This window comes from Heteronotia binoei, chromosome 1 (genome assembly GCF_032191835.1).
Source record: "Heteronotia binoei isolate CCM8104 ecotype False Entrance Well chromosome 1, APGP_CSIRO_Hbin_v1, whole genome shotgun sequence".
In the NCBI taxonomy this organism is placed as follows: domain Eukaryota; kingdom Metazoa; phylum Chordata; class Lepidosauria; order Squamata; family Gekkonidae; genus Heteronotia; species Heteronotia binoei.
The window spans coordinates 80,067,927-80,090,994 of record NC_083223.1 but is presented as its reverse complement, the minus strand read 5'-3'; the positions used below and the strand labels follow the sequence as shown (position 1 = coordinate 80,090,994).

At 40.0% G+C, this 23,068-nt stretch overlaps 1 protein-coding gene across 2 annotated transcripts in view; it reads left to right on the top strand.

Moving 5' to 3' along the window:
* The window catches only part of CEP162 (centrosomal protein 162), a 68,593-nt gene that overhangs the window by 12,429 nt on the left and 33,096 nt on the right, over positions 1–23,068 (top strand). Inside the window, exons 2-12 of one of the 2 annotated variants that reach the window (XM_060236650.1) lie at positions 1,211–1,346; positions 5,502–5,651; positions 6,849–7,035; positions 8,191–8,258; positions 11,322–11,401; positions 11,720–11,747; positions 13,544–13,666; positions 14,205–14,393; positions 16,337–16,418; positions 17,535–17,811; positions 18,535–18,784. In XM_060236650.1, the coding sequence (XP_060092633.1) occupies positions 1,211–1,346; positions 5,502–5,651; positions 6,849–7,035; positions 8,191–8,258; positions 11,322–11,401; positions 11,720–11,747; positions 13,544–13,666; positions 14,205–14,393; positions 16,337–16,418; positions 17,535–17,811; positions 18,535–18,784 (1,570 nt within the window). Of the gene's footprint in view, positions 1–1,210; positions 1,347–5,501; positions 5,652–6,848; positions 7,036–8,190; positions 8,259–11,321; positions 11,402–11,719; positions 11,748–13,542; positions 13,667–14,204; positions 14,394–16,336; positions 16,419–17,534; positions 17,812–18,534; positions 18,785–23,068 lie in introns of those variants that run through there. The other variant, XM_060236643.1, reaches the window with a different exon arrangement.

The following is a 23,068-nucleotide window of genomic DNA, read 5'->3' as shown; positions in this document are numbered from 1 at the left end:
AAAAGTGCAGAAAACGGCAACTAGAATGATTACAGGTTTGGAACACTTTTGCTATGAAGAAAGGTTGAAACGCTTGGGGCTCTTTAGCTTGGAGAAACGTTGACTGCGGGGTGACATGATAGAGGTTTACAAGATTATGCATGGGATGGAGAAGGTAGAGAAAGAAGTACTTTTCTCCCTTTCTCAAATACAAGAATTCGTGGGCATTCAATGAAATTGCTGAGCAGTCGTGTTAGAACGGATAAAAGGAGGTACTTCTTCACCCAAAGGGTGATTAACATGTGGAATTCACTGCCACAGGAGGTGGTGGCAGCTACAAGCATAGCCAGCTTCAAGAGAGGGTTAGATAAAAATATGGAGCAGAGGTCCATCAGTGGCTATTAGCCACAGTGTGTGTGTGTGTATATATATAAATAAATTTTGGCCACAGTGTGTGTGTATATATATATATTTGGACTTGAGAGTAAGCAGTAAAAAAATGTTGGCCACTGTGTGACACAGAGTGTTGGACTGGATAGGCCATTGGTCTGATCCAACATGGCTTCTCTTATGTTCTTAAATATGACTCTGATAATGTTACTTTGGACAGGAGTTCACAAATTTGGGGGAGAATCTCCAAATTTGTGGTTGCGGCAGTTTTGTCTCTCTCTCCCTCTCTCTCTTTCTCTTTCTCTCTCTCTTGATGAAAACAGGGTGTTATCACTGACCTTGCTTGTTTAGTTTTTACCTGCTAAGTGGGACTCAAAACAGCTTACAAAACTTTTAAATTAAAACAATCTATAATCACAATATGGCAACAAAACAGGATGAGTAGCCAATCCTTAGCTAGGTTTTAATTTTGTGTCATGGGAAGACTGGTATATTTCCAGCTGCATTAGGAACATTTGAAGTTAGCAGAGACCAAATCATAGCTGTAAATGAAAAAGAAGAAACTAGAGATATCACTTTACTTTACCTGACTGTTTTACTGCAGCAGTGCTCAAAAGATTGCTGTGGCATGTCCAAGCCAAACTTATACACCTTAAACGTAATCGTAAGCTTTTTTGAATTCAGTAGGATAAACACTCTGTCTTGTATTTTGGAGCCTGCCTTATATTCAGTAGGATAAGCAGTCTGCCTTATATTAGATCCTGCCTTATATTTTGGAGAGCCAATAACTATAAAATAGCCAAGTGACAGGGTGCTTTGTAATAGTCTGCTCTTGATTCAGTCTCTTTCAGATGATTCAATTGGAAATGAACCAAAGAAGAAATCCAGTGTTCTTGAAACTCTTGGACAAGCCAGAAATAAAGAACTGAAGAAGCATCCTGTGCCATGGTGGATATCTGAAGATGACTCAGATGATGGTAGAAATTTTACACTGTTTTGTATAACAGGCATCTTTGTAATTCGTGGCCACAAGGTGTCAGTCAAGGCCTTTTTGTGTTCATGGCCTCAGAGCATCTCTAAATGTATTATATCTGTGGTGGAATGGACCTACTCAGGCCTGCAGACCCTGTTTCACCCTGCCCTATAAGGTTTTTGCAACACTTGGAGAGGCTTTTCTCTATCTGGTAACCTGTCACCACCACCTGATCTTCGTAAGAGTTGCCCACTGGGAGGGTCATGACGCTCAGCTTTCCTTCCAAGGTCTGCAATCTTGCCTTGGTGTCTCCCACTACCCATGCCTGCTCACCACAGGGACTATTTACTGCCTTGTGTGCCCATGGAGGAATGGCCGCTTACCAACTTATTGCCTTTCTCCTGGTGCTTCTTTTAAAATATTGTGTCCAGGATGGTGGAGGTCCATATGGTGCAGAGAACCACCACCAGCATCAAAAGTTATGAATTATTTATTAAAAAGAAAATGTTCACAAGCATTCTTTTAGCACAGCACCAGATTGAGCTTGGAATTCAGAAGAAACTGATAAAACACAATTCCTCTTTTCCCCTCTCTATACATGCCCTAGCAGATGTTAAAATATAGGACAGATTTCTTAGGTTATGAAGCAATAGCTCTCTACAGAGTTTCCATTATCTTGAAGTTTCCTTCAGCTCCTCAGGACAGCCCATGGTTAAATGGCTGCCTCCTCCAGACCTCAGTTAAGGATTCTGTCTGCTCTAATGGACTCAACACCAAAGAGACCTTTCTCTTTGCTTTCCTGAGTTTTATCGCTTTTCCTTTTCCCACCCACTGACCAGGTCAGCGAAGCTTTTCCTGAAGTATCTAGGATTTTCCTTCCTTGAAGTCTCTCTAATATTTAATTCCTCCAAATCTCTGTTCCCTTCTTGGAGGGGAGGAGAGCTTGACCATCCTATTGTCTGAACCTATTAGCATTTGTATAAAGTGGGCTTAGGTAAGTCTGGAAAGCAATTGAACTGACTTCCCCCCTTCCCTACCTATTCTCTCTCTATAGAGAGAATCTCTTCTAAAACTGTATGAAGGTTTTGCTCATTTCAAACCTCCAAAGAAAAATGTGTTTCTTCAGAGTCTCCTTAGCTTAAGCCATTACAGGTGATCAAAGTTACTTGTTACAGTTGCACACTTACTAGGAAGTAAATACCGTTGAACACAGTAGGACTGCCTTCTGAGCCAACATGTATAAGACTGTACTATGAGTTTCTTCCAATAGTTATTGGAAACAGACAATATGGCATACATCCGCCCTGATAGGACACCTCTTTCCAATGCAAAGATAGACCTGCCAGGCATATCCATTGCAACTATTATCTTTTCATAGTTCTGTATTCTATTGGTTTTTACGCTAGCCTTCCTCCAAAGAACAGGGTAGCATGGGGATCTAAAGTTGCTTACATCATTCTCCTCTCCACCATTTTATTCTCACAGCAACCCTGTCAGGTGGATTAGTCTGAGAATGTGTGATTGGTCCATGGTCCCCCAGCAGACTTCTGTGGCAGAGTGTGGATTCAGACCTGGATCTCCCAGAACCTAGTCTTTACACCTTGACCACTACACCATGCTGGAGCTCTCATCTCATTTTGTCCTGACAACCCTGTGAGTTAGTACACTGAGAATGATTGACTAATATAGAAATCAACATTATTGGGCCACTTCCACAACTGACCAGAAGTTGAAGTATGTCACATTCATAATCCAAGACACTTTGATTACTTACAGCCTAACCATGGTGTTCTTTTCTGTGTATTGGTTGAGGTACATGATCCAATGACACCCTAGAAGTAGGGCCACAACTCAAATAGCAATCAAGCCTAATTACAAATGTGGTCAAATGTTGTGGTATCTTCATTTCCTCTAAAGCCTCCAGCCTCAGAAAGTATCTTTTCAGTGCCACTAAGAACATAGGTCTGAAATTGAGACAAGCCAATCAGAAGTAAATTGTATGGATATTAGAGTTTCCATTTTACTCATTTGAGCAGCCCTTGGATTCTAGGAAAGCTAATTTTCCTATTGCAGTAAGTAACATGTCTACATAAACCTTGATTGTATACTTGGATCCCTTTACTTTTAAGCAGAGACTGTAGTTATGTGGGTGCTTGTTTCCTAATACTGATCTCCTCACTTTGCATGTTAAATAGCTGTTATCTGTTTATACAGTTTTTCTTTAGTCCTCTTTTAATATTTAAATCTTCTGGGTTTTATGATCTTTTTGGCTTTCTATGTATGCTCTTTCTGTCTTCTTTCCTGAGATCATAAGGCAAGGTTTATCAAACGGGGTAACGAGAAGAAAACAGTGGGGGAGAAAAAGAAAATGATTGAAGATGGTGAAAAGAAGATGCCACCTTCAAATAACCAGTCTGGTACTAGATTAAGTTTCTCGCTTGTAGATAGAAGCTTGAGGTTAGCTGTCCATTTCAGATGTGCTTATGTTTTTCCTTTTCTCGATAGTAACTTTCTGGCCTGATAATTGCAGAAAAATACAGATTTACACACAGTCTTACAGTAGTGAGTTCAGGAAAAATTTAGTTCTTTGGGTAAACTTAATGGAAATATTTAACTTGCTACTGAATCATTCTGAGATGGTTCTGTATTGTATCTGGAATTGCATGTAGTCTGATTCAGCTCTGAATGGGCCTGTATCAGTTCAACATACCTCTGGGCCTAAGGTTTCCCTATATCTATTAGCATTTGCATGGTGGCCTGATTGTGAAGCGGGGTTCTATGGATGTGGGTTGATACATAAACATGACCTTCAGTGTGTGGGTATTAGAAAGGTCCTGGGCATTTACACTGGTGGATAAAGGGGAAAACTTACGTAATTCTGAACTACAACCATGTGTTGCATCAAATGACCATGCATGGCAATGGCTATAATGTCCCTATGTTGTGTGAGTTTAGGATCACCAACTCTGGGTTAGGAAATTCTGGGAAATTTTGGGGGTGGAGTCTGGGAAGGGCAGGGTTTGAGAAGGGGAGGGACATCAGTGAGGTATATGCTAAGCATACTCTCTAAAGCAGCCTTTTTCTCCAGGGGAGCTAATCTCTGCTGCCTCAAGATCAGTTGTAATTCCAGGTCTCCATTCTCTTTTAGTTACCATTCACATATTGGATTATAAATTGCACTGCATAGTATTTTTTGCCCACTGGTAGTCTGACTGCTTTTTAAATAACATGAATATGTATAGAGCTTTGTATGAATTGTTAATTATGGAAAATGTTTTATACTTTTTTTCCAAGTCAGCATCATTAAATCATGCTTACTATTTTTAGATGAGTTGCCTCATTATATGTGTTAAAGTTCAGCCTGCAGTGTGAAAATAGCTAGATGCTGAGTTACACAATTTTCAGCTTGGTAACATGATTTATCCTTCTTTTTGGTCCCTAACCCATTACTCCTAAATACCTGTTAATGCTCTGTGTGTAGTTAAAGTAGTTACTCCTAAACCTTTTTCAAGCGCGTCCCACAGCAAAGCCCTGGCCAAATTCAGTGAGCTGGAAAAATCACTTAAAGCAAAGAAAAGTGTGCACTTAAACAAAGAAGAAATCGCTGCTAATGATGATCATACTGAGGGTAACGTCTACTCTGGCTTATAATTTTTTTAAAAACCACAACTTATAATGCTTGCAAATCAGTTGTAGAAAATAGATTGCCCCCTGTGCAAGAGCCCTGTTATTTCTTGTGATTCAGAATCAAGTTACATTCTGATGTTTTTAAGTACAAAGAACTATTCAATAAATTAAACAAGTAACCTGGAAAGTGAAGTTACCAGGCTGTTGTATTGTTATGGAATAGAGTCTTGAAGTAATGAAACAAAGTGCAGTGATCCTGATCTGAAAAACTCCATCTGTAAGCAGAAAGTGCTTTTGTGCTTGCAGTCCCCATCTTACATTGAATTCTACTTCTGTGGGTGTCCTGATTTCTTTCAGGGCTGCAGTGGAAAGGGAGGGAGACCATCTTGTAGCCCTTTGCATTCAACTCAGTATTCATCAATAAAACTGTTGTTTGAGTTCTTAAGTTTTCAGTACACTTATATCTCTCATGTATAATATTAGTGTGCTGCGGTATAAATATTGGTGTTAATAGCTTCTTCTTTTTTCCAAGGAATACGCAGAACAAGTGGAAGTTTTCTGAAGTCACAAAGGCTTTCCCATCGTATTGTGGAAGTTGATGAAGATAATGCAGAGAGCACTCAGCTCCCACAAGCAAGTGGCATTTCTGTTTCTTTGAGCAGAGATAGCCTGGAAACTAATGGTAAAATTGCTGAGGACATTCAAACTTTCTTCTCTTCCAACTCTCTAGATGTTTATTTGGTCAGTAACCAATATATCAAAATAGATTCAGTTGGTTAGCCATGTTGTTTTGAAGCAACAGAACTAGCTTGGGTCCAGTGGCACCTTTAAGACCAACAAAATTTTATTCAAGGTATAAGCTTTTGTGTGCAAGCACACAACTTCATATACCAGCAAAAGTATAGTATTGTGGGATTGTAGACAAGACAGACCTGCAGGTAAAATGAGAAGAGTGAACAAGTCACTTTAACTCAGTGTTATATATCTAATAGCATAAGATCAATCCAGATAGCTGTGTACCTAAGTGTCAATTAAGATAGTACATCTTAACTAGGCTTATGTTTCTCTGACTTGCACCCTTACATATTACCCCATATCCAGCAATGTATGCCAGTGTGAAGACAGCTGTACAAATGAAGTTCTACTATGAATGTTTTTCCTGTCAGGCAAATCATTCTTCTCTGATAATTCTGCTGTATTCATAAACTTCCTTGCTCAGTAGGAATAGGAATAAGTAAACATTCACAGCTCTGGCAGAGGTTGTCCTTGAAAGGGCAGCTGCTGTGAGAGTCCTCTCAGCCCCACCCACCTCACAGGGTGTCTGTTGTGGGGGAGAAAGATAAAGGAGATTGTGAGCCACTCTGAGATTCGGAGTGGAGGGCGGGATATAAATCCCATGTCTTCTTCATGATAAAACTGTTTAATGACTCCCTGGAAAGTGACATAACATCAATGTTCCAATAATACCCTTCATGCAGTTGTTCTTAGTCTGTTGTTTGGGGCTCAAAAGTGAGTCTCACGAGGGGTCGACTGGGAGAGGAGGTTTTTAGAGTCTTGTTGGCAAATTTGGATGCACCTGTGCAGAATAACCATGAGATACATTACATTGAAATTGTTTTCTGTATAATGTCAGATCGCTGTGTTTTCTGTTGAGGAAGGAGAAAGCAGTGTGGAGTTACTTTGCAAAAAGACTGCAAAAAGTCACACAAGAAGTCTAGAAGTCTGAGAGCTAGTGGGTTAGTGGTGTTACAGATCTGGGTTCTGTCTTGTGTTCTTCTTAGCATCTATGTTGGGAAGTTCTTCCCCTGAAATTAACTTCTTATGAAAATGTATTACTCTGATTTAAGACTGTTCATGTTTGGATGCTTTTAAAATTTAGAGTCAGTCGTGGCTTCAGGTCCTAATGAGAACTTACTGGGCATTGGATTGGATACTTTGGAAGAACAAGAAGAAAAGGAGAGGTTCTTTGCCAATCTTGAGAAAGGGGTATCATCTACCATTGATTATTCCAGATTAAATAAGGAGCTGGACTCCAATGATTCTGAAGTGTTACAAGGATTTCTACGGTAAAGTAACAAAAGAGAAAATTACATTACATTAAGACTTGACAAAGTTGTGGCTTCCTATTTATTTATATGTGAAATCATTTAAGTAGGAATTTGTGAATTCAGAGACATCCAGGATTCCTAACAACAACATTCTCAAAGTGCTTAGGGTAATCTTACACAATTAAAATATTTATGTTTTAGCACATTTAACATGCATAATTCTGGTTGCTAAATTTAGGTTTACATTCTTTAGTCTGTGATTAAGGGCAGTAACCTGGAACAGGAAAGAAGAGATAGAGGACTAAGAAAAATAGATGGGGCAGAAGAGTGGAAGACAGACAGAGATTTCTATGCTGGAATGCAAATTACTGGAAGACTTCACTTAGATAAAGCCTTTACTAACTACATACTTTTTCATTGTCTATATTTTTAGCTATGAAAGACAGTTCCACAGTGCTATTAAAAGCTGATGAATTTTGTTTGCACAAATGGAGTTCTATCTGTTGGATTGAGTTCCAATACCTGCTTGAGGACAGGCTGCCTAAAATGTATTTCTTATAAAAATACGGGCAAGCTGATTTGAATGAAGTACTTGGACTGAGAAATAGTCCAACAATGAAATTATAAGCAAATATGTTAACCCTTTCTAAGTCTGTTGGCATCAGTGGACTTAGAAGGGTATGTTTAAGATGGCACTACAATTGTTTCAAGATTAGATCAGTTTATAGAACAAGTTTTGAAGTTGTAAGCAAGGTATTTAATATCAGAGTTTGTAACAATTTTATCCCATGCGAATTATAGTTCTTGTCCTGTATGTACTAGAATAATATTCAACCATGGATTTGAATACTCTATCCTGAATTCTTCTTGAAGAAAACATTCACTTTATTTCAGATTTAGCAAATGTCATCAGCAATTGTTAAATGAACAGTGTAATAATAATGTCTTTAAGACACCATTGTATCTGCAGCGATAGTGTTTTTAAAGAATCTCTTGAGAGAATTATGTTGATGCTACTTATTTTCTCTCTATGTAGCAAGTATATTTAATTTTTAGAAAACAGCTGCTATTTAACAGGAAATTAGAACTTTTAAAAAACATTAGAATAAATCTTTTTTAATCTAACACTTGAAGAGAGAGAATTTGATTTAAGTAATGGTGTTACTTCTGCAGAGCTCAGCCAGGTGTTAAACAGATGGAAGAAGGAAATGAAGATGAACAGAGGAATCATGAAAAATCTGGTAACATCTCTTTGATTGCTTTTAGATAATTTGTTCAATCCTTACTTTGTTTTGTAGCTGACAATTTAGAGCCATAATTAATATATATAATTCATTGCCATAAGAAGTTAGGATGGCAAACCCCATGTGTGACTTCAGTAAACAAATTTATGGGGCATTAGCAGTAGCTTTCTGCTGTTTAAAGTAGAGTTATTTCCTTGCAAGGAGGCCTGCTATAGCTAGAAGCAACAAAGAAGACTATATTGCTTGGCAACTCTTGGAGGCAGCCTGTTAAGAATGTCTGTAAAAAGCGTTGCAGAACTGATGAATGTGGACAGAATTTTTTTAGAATTTACTGCAGAAAATCAGCTTTCTTTATTATTTCTTTATTCCAGAAAAATGTATAAACCATATTGGCTTTTAGACAATTTTTTAAAAAGTTTGAATACAAATGAACAGGATGTGCTTCTTGTATTTGAAAGAAAAATAAACACATTTCAAAGTAGCATAAATTAAAATACCCTAAAATTCAACAGCCTTGCTTCTTGATTATCCTAATACTGAATAAACAGAAATGGTTAGAATTTTAAGATCAGCTGAAATACACTTGAGAACACCCAGAGTGGTGCACAGGAGTTTATACTGAAAATCATCTGAACATTTGGGGAATGTTAAAAGAAAAGGAGTTATCAGGGAGCTCTGAAATTACCATAGAATTTACTTGAAAAGAAAAAAAAGTATGTTAGATATCAGGGACCTGAAGCCTGCATCTAAGAACACAATCCTAAAATCATTTTCCTGGGAGTAAGCCCCATTTAAGAGCTCTGAGTAGGATTGTGATTAGGACTGTTTAGGGTTTCTCTCTAAAAGTGAGAAGGTAGTTCCTCCCTGCCTTTTCTGCAGGATGGTTGTTCTTCATTATGGTGAGATGGTTGGATGTAACCTGTGGACCCCATGGAGTACCCAGACAGATCTCCAGGGGCCCATGGAGTTCAGTTTGAGAAACACTTTTGTAAACAGTCTCTGTTTTTCAATAGCTTCAAGAGAGACATCTTTAAAAAGTGTTATGCCTGATCAATGCTTTATTTGTGGGGGGGGGGAACAGCATGAACTCATTTGCATATTAGGCAACACAGGCTCATAGCTATGAGGGGGCCTGTGGGGACGCAGCCCCCTGACTGCTAGGCAGGGCCCCCTGACTTGGGGGCCTTAACCAGCCTCCAGTGCCTTGGCTGCATCCTTCTCCATTCTGCCGACATCATACACTGTTTCTTCTGCTTGCTTAGGGGACTGATCATACACAGTTGCTTCTGCTTGCTTGGGGGCTGGAAGAAATCTCTGACACCCCCAGCAAGCAGAAACAACAGAGTTGCTTCTGCTTGCTTAGAGGCTGGAAGAAATCTCTGACTCCTCAGCAAGCAGAAACAACGGAGCACTTTCAATGCCCAGGACTGAAAGTTAAGCTCCACCTTGCTTCTGCTTGCTTAGGGGCTGCAAGAAATCTCTGACCCCCCCAGCAAGCAGAAACAGCTGGGCACTTTCAATGCCCAGGACTGAAAGTTAAGCTCCACCTTGCTTCTGCTTGCTTAGGGGCTGCAAGAAATCTCTGACCCCCCCAGCAAGCAGAAACAGCTGGGCACTTTCAATGCCCAGGACTGAAAGTTAAGCTCTGTGTTGCTTCTGCTTGCTTAGGGGCTGGAAGAAATCTCTGACCCCTCAGCAAGCAGAAACAACGGAGCACTTTCAGTGCCCAGGACTGAAAGTTAAGCTCCACGTTGGGCTGATGTTGGGCTAGAGGGCGCCTGCAAGAAGAGGCCGTTCTGGCCCTCAAGTGGGGCGGCGGGGGTAGAGGGCGGATGGCTCCATTGCAGACAGGGCAGGGTAGGCTGGTGCACACAAGTGGAGGTTCCGGCTACAGTCTGGGGCTGGGGATCAGCGGAGAGGTGATGTTCTGGCCTGGTCTCGCTGGCCACCCGAGCAAGGGTGGGAGCTGTGCTTGGGCAGCCTCAGCTCACCCTCTGACAGGAAGAAATCTGAATTGGAGGTCTTGTAGCCCCAGAAGTCAGTTGCGACTTGGTGGTGCCTCCCCCCCGCCTTGTCCAGCTGGGCTTGCCTAGCTGGATCATGCTACAAGTAAGGACAGGAGACTGTGCAGCACGTATCTAAACCTCTGAGTGGCTCCCCATCAGAGCTGCTGAAAGAGGGGTGGAAAGGGATCACCTTGGGGCAGCTGTGGGGAGAGGGGAGGCTGTATGGCAGTGAGCTGGCAGCTTTCTTCCTCAGCAGTAGTAGGAGAGAAGGCCATGGAGGTTGGGGCCACTGTGAAAAAATCATGGCCCCCCAATTCTTCAAATCCTGGCTACAGGGCTGAGGCAACATCCCCTGACATCACCATTGCTTCAAACAGGGCTTTTTTTTGTAGAAAAAGCCCAGCAGCAAGTCTTTTGCATATTATGCCACACACCCTGATACCAAGCCAGCTGGAACTGTGTTCTTGTGTGTTCCTGCTCATAAAAAGCCCTGTGCTTGATTATTAGTTTCTTAGATATACCATATTGCAGCCCACTGTGTCTCTTTCTAACTTTGAATCTTTTTTTCAACGTTTCTTTCTAATTTCTTCAGCATTTTCACTTAACCTTTCAATTATATTTGTAGCTCTTTTTCTGTATCTCATGTTTCCCTTTTTATATTTGTTATGTTTCCAGTCTTCATTCATCTGAAAAAGGCTACCATTTTTCAAAATCTCTGTTCACGTCAACCACGGCCTTTGTCGTGGTTTCAAACTCAGCAACTGTGTTGTAGTTTGTTCACACTATCCACTGTTTCTTCAAGAAACAGATGAGCAGTCCCCTATTATTCCTTCTCTTTTTGGTCCTAGAATATTATTCTACTGCTCTTTGTAGTTTGCACTAGAGTGGTGACTTGTGAGGAGAAGACTCCAGTTTTATAGCCTGAAACCAAGCTCATCACACCTGGCTGACTCGCTGTAGGGCAAGGCTGCGTGCAGCTTCTTTCTGTAGAGAAAGGACAGTATGTGTTGTTTCCTCCAAAGATTTACTTTTATGCCTTGTTTCAAACTTTCAGGTGATTGTAGTGAGGATTTTGAAGACTCAGAACCCAAAGAAGGCAATAACGTTGAGCAGGCTGTCACATCAGAAGCAAATGTAATTATTTTTGCAAAAGCACAACTCTTAAATGTGTCAAATTTATTAATAAGTAGCTCCTGTAGATTTTTAGCATATGATGATTGCACCCACTTAAAGATTTATCTGTTAATACATGCACAGTATGTCCCAGATCCCAATATCCTATAATATAAATCTTTTGATTTACTTCCACTCAAAGCATAGGCAAATGCACTTCCAAGTCTGTAGTGCATTAAGCTGTAAAAACAATACTGCTAAAATGTCTCCTTTGTCAGCCGAAATATGTATTTCTCAATTACATGCATATTTATACATATTCTCTTAACTCTGTTTTAGGAGGAAAAGACTGGAATGCTGGCTAAAGGTACAAAATGGCAAAAATGTAACACACATGGGTTTATTTAGCTCTACTCAGCTCTTGGTGTGAAGCAGTCAGAAATGATCCGTGACTAAAATGTTAAACAGATTTCAACAGAAGCTGTTAATATGCAGGCAAAATTTGTTTTTCAGATGCTTTGTGGCTTCCTGCGTGAATTCCTTCATTCCATGTATGATGCCCACCGCAGGGGCCTGGATATTTATACTTTTTTTCAGAATCAAATAAATAAGTTTTTCAGCACATTTTTAATATATTAAAACTTAAGTGGCAGTTTCACAATCCAATTGTCCTTTACCATCACAGTGCCTATAACAGAGACCATCTCAGTTCTTGGGTTGACACTGTCTGCAAGGTCATTTGGAGGGGGTAGTTAAAACGTGTAAATTATCTAGCTCAGGGATCCCCCAACATGATACCTTTCCTGACACTCACCAAGTGTTTTTAGAAAGTAGGCAGGGTCACATGGGGCTTTTGCCCAGCAAGGCTTCTGATGGCTACTGGGGATTTGCTTGGCTGTGTCCATTTGTAAAAATGTTGCTTTGGCAAGACCTGCCACCACTGTTCAAGGATCATTATTGTCTGACTGAGAGTAAGCTGCAGCAGCCATTTTGTCACTGGCTGTGCCTCCTGTGGCTGTCATTTTGTGGCTGCACCCAATGTGCTGTATCAGAATTTTAAAGATGTCCACAAGGTCAAAAAGGTTGGGGGCACCTGATCTAGCTATAAGGAACATAAGTACAGTTTATACAATTAAGACAAATATTTGAATGGAAGAGTAAAAAATCCTAAATAATCCTAATAAAATACTGACCAGACGTTGGGGAATACTAGATGTGACTGGGGATGAAATCCCTGTGTATTTCAACACATCTATCTGTTCATTTTTAAACAGGGGTAGAGAAGTTTAATTTTCTTATGATAATGGAAAATGCCAATGAGGGAAGTTAAATCTTGCCTTTCTCCTGCCTTGCCTCTTTCAAAATTTTGTTCCCAGTCTGGCTTTGGTATCAAATGGGAGCTGGACTGTAAGAAAACTGCTAACAGCAATAGCATGCATTCAAATATGGCAGGGAGAAGGGGCAATGCTTTTTAGACAGTAGTCTACCCCACCCCTGCTTTAGATATAAATGGGCGGATTAGATCTAGTTTGGTCCTTAGTTTAAATACTTTAATATTAGATTTTAGTATAGAGCTAGTCACCTGTGTGCTAGCAAGCTAATTTACACAGTTTCTAGACTGGCCTCTTTTGCTAGCATAGAGTGAGTGTCATATGTTTTCCAGAAATACGTCTCATAGAGTTCAGTGAATCATAGTCCCAAGGTAAGGTACATAACAATGAAACTTTATTGTTGAGAATTAGACCATGTTTTGAGGGAAGAAACTCACTAAATCTGTGAAAGGTTGGCATATGTTAATACCAAAGAGCTATACTTATTGGTACATAAAATACTTGTTGATATTTAAAATAGTGAAATTTTATCATAAAAACATTATTGGCAGTTCTCCTTTTCCACCTTTGAAATTCATTCCAGCCAATATAGATCAAAATAATACTAACAACCACCAGAGGTATTATTCTACTCTTTCACATTCAAGTTTTCAGACACAGGACATTTCGTAAACATTATAACAATGCTAGGTGGAATAGGGATTGCTTGGCTACATGTGTTACATGTTCCTGTGGAGAGCAGATGGTTGCACAGCTTTTGCATAGAGTAGCATTTTGAAGATATACTCCTGTTAGATGGAAGTGTTCTCAGGCTTCTTTGTTTTCTTTTCAGTTGTCCTCCTTGATTCCCAGGACTCAACCATGGAGACTCAAAAGGTCAGTGAACAGCAGGATATAGCTGTGACAGAACATCACCTGCCTCAAGACATTGCAGCAGATGAAATGAACGGAACAGGTGGGCCTGCTTTTTACCACTTCTCTGTTTTCCTGTATTTTTAACTATGCCAAAAACAAAAGTGGCTCAAAGGATCTCAGTGTGATCTTTCTTACATGGCTTAGCATTCTTCATTTCAGATTTGTCTTTTGCTCATGTGAATGTTTAAGGTACAGTTGAGCTGACATTAAGCCCTTCACTTTCATTTAGAAAGAATTTAGCATTTCTTCTATCAACACCAAGGGGAGTTAAAAGTGCTTTACTCTTTCACATCTTTCCTTAATGATTTCTCAAAATAAATAGTCATGGAGCCAAGCTGTAAGCTTGAGACTTGGACTCTGAGTTGGGAAGAAAAAATTAAGAATGTGAGATTTCATTTGTTTCAGTTTAGTTTATTGCCAGATATTGTGTATTAAATAACTTACTAAGGATGTGGTCCACCTTTTATTGGTGTGAACTACACACTTAATGGCTGCTTCTAATTTGTTAATTTATTAACTTATTCTTCCTTTAAAAGAATCCACTGAATCCTGTTTAACTTCCTCCCTGCACCCATTAGGTGTTTCTGGTGGGCGAACTAATAGTGATATTGAAGCTCTGCATCAGGCCTACTGCCATATTGAACACTCTTTAGGAGATACAGACGAGCAAAGAATTCCTGGCACAGTGGACATAGCACAGGACTCCATCAAAGATGCTTCACAGGAAAGAGATGAATGTCCCAAGAATACCTCCACTACTGATTCTGGTAAATGCTAAACTTCCATGATATTTCATTGGTTTTGCATATGTGTACAAAATATACACATATGCAAACTGAGACTAGTATTGGGGCTAACAACATGACCGTTGTTTGCCTCGTCATGTGAATATTAGAATTCCTTTGATTGCTAGATCAATGATTGCTCCATTCACATGTAATCACACAGGACTAGGAATGCTTCCCCTGTGAGATGATTATTTTTATTTATTTATACTCCACTTTTTTCTCAAGTGGGGACCCAAAGTGGTTTACATTGTTCACCTCTCCCCTATGTTATTTTCATGCCAGCCCTGGCAAGTAGGTTTGGCTGAGAGTGTGTGACTGGCACCAGCAAACTTCCATGGTGGAGTGAGGATTCATGCCTGGGGCATCAAGATTCTAATCTAATCACTACACCATGCTGACTGCTACATGCTGAAGAATACTGGAAACTATGGGTGGGGCCTGTCTTACTGCTCTTTCCCACCTGATTGGTTAGAAAGGAGAGCAGTGATTAGTTGGGAAAGAGTCATACAATGTATTTTCACTTACACAGTGTGATAGCATATTGTGTCATGGAACATTGGGTCCTATGCTGTTGTGGAATGGAGCCAATGTTTCTTGAATTAAACTGTTTCTGGGAAGCATTTAGAAATTGTATGTAATTCTTCTGTGAGAATTGTCTCTGCCAAAGAATACTTAAATCCTGGGAATCTTGAGCTTTAGTTTTCTAGCAACAGCATGTGTCTAACCCTAATGGTTACTGACTGAACTGCCATATTGCTATGTTCATAGCATTTAAGATATTTTAAATATTCTACACTCCCCTGCCATTTTCCCTGTTCTAACAAAAAGAAATGAAAATATATCTGTGGACCATTTTGAAGAAAAACATTTGAATGCTATATTCTTCCGATTCAGGAAAAAGAATACTAATAAGTAGACCCTTTCTGGAGACCCTAGTATATCATTCAGAGAGGTCTATACCAGTGATGTGGGGAAGGAGGTTTTTGAGTCCCTGAATGATCTTGGGGTCACTTCCTGCTTTCTTCAATTCATTCTCTCTTCTCTCCCTGTCACATACCTTGCCTTCAGTTTTCTCACTTAATTGCTGTGACTGTACAAATCCATAAGTCATTACTCACTTTACATAATGTACAGCCTAGTATAATTAGTGGTGCAATCAGTCTTCTTGCCATAAGTATAGCCACAGGAGAACTGCCTAGGCCAGGCTTAATAACCATATTTGCCACAGAAGGTACAAGTTGTACCACAGCCTTACTCTCATGCTCCATTATTATGTTTCCCAGTTACAAGAGTGGTTGATTGTCTGAGAAATTACTGGATACTGTCCTTTCATTCCACCAACGCTGCTGCTCTTCTGCTTTTTTTAAGTAGCTTGGAAGGTCCCTGCTGTTCCAGGATTGCTTGTGGCCATTGCTGCCTAACAGATTGGGCTAGCTACTTTTCAGCTGTATCTCTAATATTTGCTATAGAGTCTGGTCTGGCTCAGGGCTCCTTGTGCAAGCATTACAGTAAAGTGGGTGTACAGTTAATCATTGAGGAAATGAAGCTTGTCCTCATTCCAGCACTTCTGAGAATCCTTATTTAATAACTTAAAAACTTGAGAGTGCCAAAATATGAATGATTGGCAGAAAAAATACATTTAATGGAGAATTGATCTGAAGATGAAACTTCAGAAGACAGCTAGCATAAAGGAACAAGATGAATTTAAGTGAATATTTATTGACTTGGCAGTAATCCTGGGTAATTACAGACTGATTTGCAGAAGCTGTGCTTTGTTTCATGGTTGTTGTGCTTGGGGTAGCAGAAAACAGATCCTAGAGTTATAGGGAGTAGCAGGTAAAGATAATAGAAATTTAAATCAGTGAGTTTTATTTGAAAATATGTTGTCAGCGTATTAATCTAGTATCACTTTATCTACTTAGATTTGCCTACCATAGAAGAACTGATGAAACCTTTCAGAGCAGATTTGTCTTTTGCCAGAGGCTATGACCTAGAGCCTGCAAGGTATTTAGTTTTGAAAACATGTACTGTAGCAGGTATATTTTAGCCAGTGAATCTCTTTGCTTGATTTGTTTTTGTTCAGCACAAACACATAGCCAAGGAATTTGGAAATTATTCTGCAGTTTGTGATATTGTTTTGTTAAATAGGTTAGGTCTGTTGTGTTCTTAAACTAATTCCTGTAGTTAGTCTTCCATTTCCAGCAGTCCATTCCTACATCTTGCTGCTCCTAAATAGCAGCTGCAAAGACTGGATGCTGCTTTCATTGTGAGAGGGCATCTCTTTGTAGCATCACTTGGGCCCAGCTCTAACCAAAATGCATGAACTGACTTAGTAGCAGCCCCGACCATAGCATTGACTCAGAAGATGGTAACAATGCATATAGTAAGGAGCTTTTGGAGCAAATGGGAAACAACAGGGTGACTTGCTGAGTATCAGGAATTACTTTAGCTGCTGAAGCACAAATTGCTATTTCTCATCTTTCTGCTTAAAGATCATACTCCACAATCAGGTCATACACGTATAAAATGGCCTTATAACAAGATATGGCCAACTGACTGCTGGTATAATTTATGTAATTTTGCCCACATTTCCTTTGTAGTCCTTTTTGGCCCTAGAGTTGTTGGACTCCTGTGCATAAAAAGCCACGTGCAGGGCAGCAGTGAGGATGCAGTTTCTACTTGTGGAAGGGGGAGGGAACGATTTCTTCTAAATCTTCCACACTGTAACCCCCCTCCCCAACTGTGGTTATTTTTCTTTGCTTTTTTTTTGCACCTCTAGGCATCATTCTGGTGGCCCAAAAAAGAAAAAAAGTGCAGGCAGAGGGGGAACATGGGGGGAACTTTGGCTAGTGCTAACAATGGCAGTTAGTTGGCTACATTTTGTTGATCCAGCTCAGTGTTTTCTATTTTGATAGGCAACCATTCTCTAAAGCCCTCGGCAGAGAATAAGTTTCCCAACAACTAACTGAGGAGACGCCAGGAATTGACTCTGGGATCCTTCTTCATGCATAGCGCATGATCTCCTACTAGTGGTCCATAACCTCTCATGTAAATATATGCTGGGGTTTCCCCCCCAAAATTGTTATAATTGATGTTGTATCTTGCCTTTTTTTCTTGCAGCTCTGTGAATGCAGTGCATAGTGTGGATGAACTAGTGTCCCATTTACCTTTGAAAGAACATCAGAATGACTCCTCTCTGGAAAAGCAGAACATTAGCTGTCCATTGGGACAACATAATGTACAGGAAGATGTTTCTGTTCAGACACATGAAACAGAAGGTAGTTTTCATCACGAGACGAGTAAAGACAATCAAATTGAAAACATTAAACATGATCCCTTAGGACAAAATGTTTTACAGATCTCTTCCATTGTGCATCAAGATATCAAAACTAACCAGGTAAGCTATTTCTAGACATATTTTTCTTCTATTCAAACCATAAAAATTAATTTATACATAAATTTAACTTTATGTTCAAAATATACAAGCAGGAGGCACTTGCAGTCACAGATACCTTTCTTGCCACCCTGCCCACAGTGCTCTACTAGTAAAAGAGGAAGGTGGGTGTGAGCCCTCCCTTCTCCTGAGTATGGTGCTCTGTGGCATTGGTGCCTAAGGGTCTCCCAACCTGTAGCACTGGCTTTTCAGGGATGATAGGGAACACAAGAAGAAGGAACGTGTAGAAAATCCACACTGGGTTCTTTTATCTACAGATTTCTAGTATATGAATGGCTTGAATCTGTTGAATCACAAACATTATTTTTGCCCTGCATCATTCTTTCTGAAGTTCCCTACAGCCTGCAGAAACTTCTCCTGAAGTTTAGTGGCCCCATGGGAAAAGCATTGAATATAGTGGAAGGAAGCATCAGCTTCAACAGAAACTGGTGAAATTGTCATCCTGTTGCATAAACAAAATCTCTTTTGAGTAAAACCATTTTTCCTCAGTCAGTGTAATGCATAAAGCACAAACTATAGTATTTACATATGTTTATAATCCTTGTCTGCAAGTAATAATAGAAGGTTTCCAATAATATTGGGATCTCCAATAATTGCCCATCTTGTTATCTTATTTTCTGTCTGATATAAACAGAAACATTTGTTTTATACAAACCCACTCCACAGGTACATCCGCAAAATAAAGAGGATCTGGAATCAGTGATGAATAAACAGGTAATGCACAAAAATATGAAAACCACAGATGCTGTGCACAAAAAGAAGTCTCTGAGTGGACCCTATAGCTTTGTTAGGAGTTCTGGCTATGGCAAATCCAGTTCTCCATTAAAGCAGTTTCCCACAGTTAATGAAAAGAAGGTGTTAAATGAAGGCATCAAAAAACCAGCTTTGAAAGCCAAATCTCCTTCAAGGCTAAAAGGTAATTTGTAAATGTGTTTTAATGCAGATTTCTATGTTACAATGGAAAAAGAATGTTGTGTAGGATTTTTCAAGATTATATTGCATATTGCTCCTGGCAAGAGAATAGGTAGCTTTAGAAACCAAGCCAAGCTTTTTATTATTATTATTATTTAGAAACCTCATTTTGCTTTAGATGTGATGTGGTTGCTTAATACATCTATCAGAGATCAACACAGAAATGCGATTCAAAAGAGCAGTACCACTATTTAAATCATTCATTTGTTTGTCCACATGTATTTGGTAAACTGTACAAAACTGCAGAGAAATCTCTTGCAAGGTCTTGAAATCCTTGTGGGGAAGTGGAGAGAGAGCTGGAGTGTGGTCTGAGAGATCGTGATTCAAGTGAAGCATGGAAAATGTCTTGCTGGTCTTCTGTTTTTTCCCTGGCTTCCCCTCTGGTTAATTTTTGTAGCTAATCTGAAACTGTTTTTTGAACTTGGAGTAATTTAAAGAACAGGTTGATGGTTTGTGGAAGAGAGAGAGAGATGGGTGCTTCTGACAGGGAAAAGAGTGCCCCTGTGATCTATAGGCATAAGTTGTAGTTGAGAAGTTTAATTATTGGTGACCTAACATCACCATTGTATATTGGTCTTGTTGGTGTAAGAGGCAAGAAGACTATCACAAAGAAGTTATAAACTAAATTAAATTAAAACTGGAAACGGGGAAAGAATTGACAAATGGAGGGGAATGTAAGTGGTGGTAAAAATGCATGAATATAATCATAAGAACATAAGAGAAGCCATGTTGAATCAGGCCAATGGCCCATCCAGTCCAACACTCTGTGTCACACAGTGGCCTATATATATATATATATATATATATATATATATATATATATATATTTGTAAATGTGTTTTAATGCAGATTTCTATCTTACAATGGAAAAAGAATGTTAAGTGTGGGATTTTTCAAGATTATATTGCATATTGCTCCTGGCAAGAGAATAGGTAGATTTAGAAACCAAGCAAAGCTTTTATTATTATTATTATTTAGAAACCTCATTTTGTTTCAGATGTGATGTGGTTGCTTAATACATCTATCAGAGATCAACGCAGAAAAGGGATTCAAAAGAGCAGTAGCACTATTTAAATCATTCATTTGTTTGTCCACATGTATTTGGTAAACTGTGCAAAACACACACACACAAACACACACACACTGTGGCTAATAGCCACTGATGGACCTCTGCTCCATATTTTTATCCAATCCCCTCTTGAAGCTGGCTATGCTTGTAACTGCTGCCACCTCCTGTGGCAGTGAAATCCACATGTTAATCACCCTTTGGGTGAAGAAGTACTTCCTTTTATCCATTTTAACCTGACTGCTCAACAATTTCATTGAATACCCACGAGTTCTTGTATTGTGAGAAAGAGAGAAAAGGACTTATTTCTCTACTTCTTCCATCCCATGCATAATCTTGTAAACCTCTATCATGTCACCCCGCAGGCGACGTTTCTCCAAGCTAAAGAGCCCAAGCTTTTCAACCTTTCTTTATAGGGAAAGTATTCCAACCCTTTAATCATTCTAGTTGCCCTTTTCTGGACTTTCTCCAATGCTATAATATCCTTTTTGAGGTGTGGCGACCAGAACTGCAAACAGTACTCCAAATGAGACCGCACCATCGATATATACAGGGGCATAGTGATACTGGCTGATTTGTTATCAGTTCCCTTCCTAATAATTCCCAGCATGGCGTTGGCCTTCTTTATTGCAATCGCACGCTGTCTTGACATTTTCAGTGAGTTATCTACCACGAACCCAAGATCTCTCTCTTGGTCAGTCTCTGCCAGTTCGCAACCCATCAACTTGTATTTGTAGCTTGGATTTTGGCCCCAATGTGCATTACTTTGCACTTGGCCACATTGAACCTCATCTGCCACGTAGACGCCCACTCACCCAGCCTCAACAGATCCCTTTGGAGTGCCTCACAATCCTCTCTGGTTCTCACCACCCTGAACAATTTAGTGTCATCTGCAAACTTGGCCACTTTACTGCTTACTCCCAACTCCAGATCATTAATAAACAAGTTAAAGAGCATGGGAACCAGTACTGAGCCCTGCAGCACCCCACTGCTTACCATCTTCCACTGCGAAGGCTGACCATGTATACTCACTCTCTGCTTCCTATTAATCAGGCAGTTTTTGATCCACAAGAGGACCTGTCCTTTTACTCCATGACTCTCGAGCTTACTAAGGAGCCTTTGATGAGGAACTTTATCAAAAGCTTTCTGGAAGTCAAGGTGAACAACATATATTGGTTCCCCTTTGTCCACATGCTTGTTCACCCCCTCAAAGAAGTGTAACAAGTTGGTGAGACAAGATCTTCCCTTACAGAACCCATGCTGAGTCTTCTTCAATAACTTGTGTTTATCAGTGCGCCTACTCATTCTGTCGTTAATGGATTCTACCAACTTTCCCGGTATTGAAGTCAGACTGACTGGCCTGTAGTTTCCCGGATCTCCTCTGGAACCCTTTTTAAAGATGGGGGCGACATTTGCTACCTTCCAATCCTCAGGAACGGAGGCAGATTTCAATGAAAGATTACAGATTTTTGTCAGAAGATCCACAATTTCAACGTTGAGTTCTTTCAGAACTCTTGGATGTATGGCATCTGGACCTGGTGACTTATTAGTTTTTAATTCGTCAATCAGTTGTAGGACCTCCTCTCTTCTCACCTCAATCTGACTCAGGTCTTTCAACACCCCTTCCAAAATTAGTAGTTCTGGAGCGGGCAAACACTTTTCGTCTTCCACAGTGAAGATGGAGGAAAAAACGCATTCAGCTTCTCAGCCATTTCCCTATCCTCCTTCAGTAATCCTTTGACCCCTTGGTCATCCAAGGGCCCCACTGCCTCCCTGGCTGGTTTCCTGCTTCTAATATATTTGAAGAAATTTTTATTGTTGGTCTTTATGTTTTTTGCAATATGCTCCTCATAGTCCCTTTTTGCCTGCCTGATCACAGTCTTGCATTTGATTTGCCACTGCCTGTGTTCCCTTTTATTAATCTCACTTGGACTAGTTTTCCATCACTTAAAGGAGTCCTTCTTACCTTTTACAGCTTCCATTACTTTGTTTGTTAACCGTGCAGGCCTTCTCTTATACCTGTTTGTGTCTTTCCTAACTTGTGGTATATATCTTATCTGAGTTTCTAGGATTGTAGTTTTAAATAGCCTCCAAGCTTCGCCAAGGGTTTTGACCGTATTTATCTTTCCTTTCAGTTTCCTCTTCACATGCCTCCTCATCTCAGAGAATTTACCCCTTTTAAAGTTAAACGAGGTTGTGCTGGTCTTTTGGGGCAACTCCCTATTTATACAAGTGGTGAAATCAATAACGTTATGGTCACTGCTCCCAAGCAGTGCGATCACTTATACATCTCTCACCAAGTCTTGGGCATTACTTAGGACCAAATCCAGGATCGCCCCACCCCTGGTAGGTTCTGTGACCATCTGCTCCATAGCACAGTCATTGAGAGCATCAAGAAACTCAATCTCTTACTCTCGACCTGAACACATATTGACCAAATCAATCTGCAGGTAGCTAAAATCACCTATTACGACACAGTTTTTACGTTTAGCCACTATCGTTTCCTTCCATCATATTATAATTGTCCTCTATCTTTTGATATGGTGGGCGATAACAAACTCCCATAGTTAAATTTCCTTTTGGGCCCTCTATTTCAACCCAAAGCATTTCTCGAAGGGAATCTAATTCTTTGACTTCAGTCTTACTGGACTATATACCCTCTCTGACATACAGAGCCACCCCACCTCCAACCCTTCCCTCCCTATCCTTCCAATATAACTTATATTCAGGAATCACCGTCCCACTGATTATCCTCATTCTACCAAGTTTCTGAAATTCCCACAATGTCTATGTTTTCCCCCAACACTAAACATTCTAACTCACCAATTTTACTTCGAACACTTCTAGCATTTGTATACAAACATCTATAATTTCCCAGGCAAGTTAGGCTCACAACCTTCCTCCTGCTGCCTCGAGACTTCGGCAGACTTATCAAAGATTTCAGGTTTTCACGGCTGGTAACATCATTAGGGTTTGTAGACTCTTTCAGAAACAAGTGCCATGTTCTACTGGAGAAAGTTTTCCTTCCAGACGTTTCGTTCTCAGCTGCGGAGAACATCCTCAGTGGCGTTGCAGCCGGAGCAGGCGCTCAGACCTTCTTGGCTGCTGTGCATTGAGTCCATACTGTTTGTCACCATCTCAGTGGACAACTCTGATCCATTA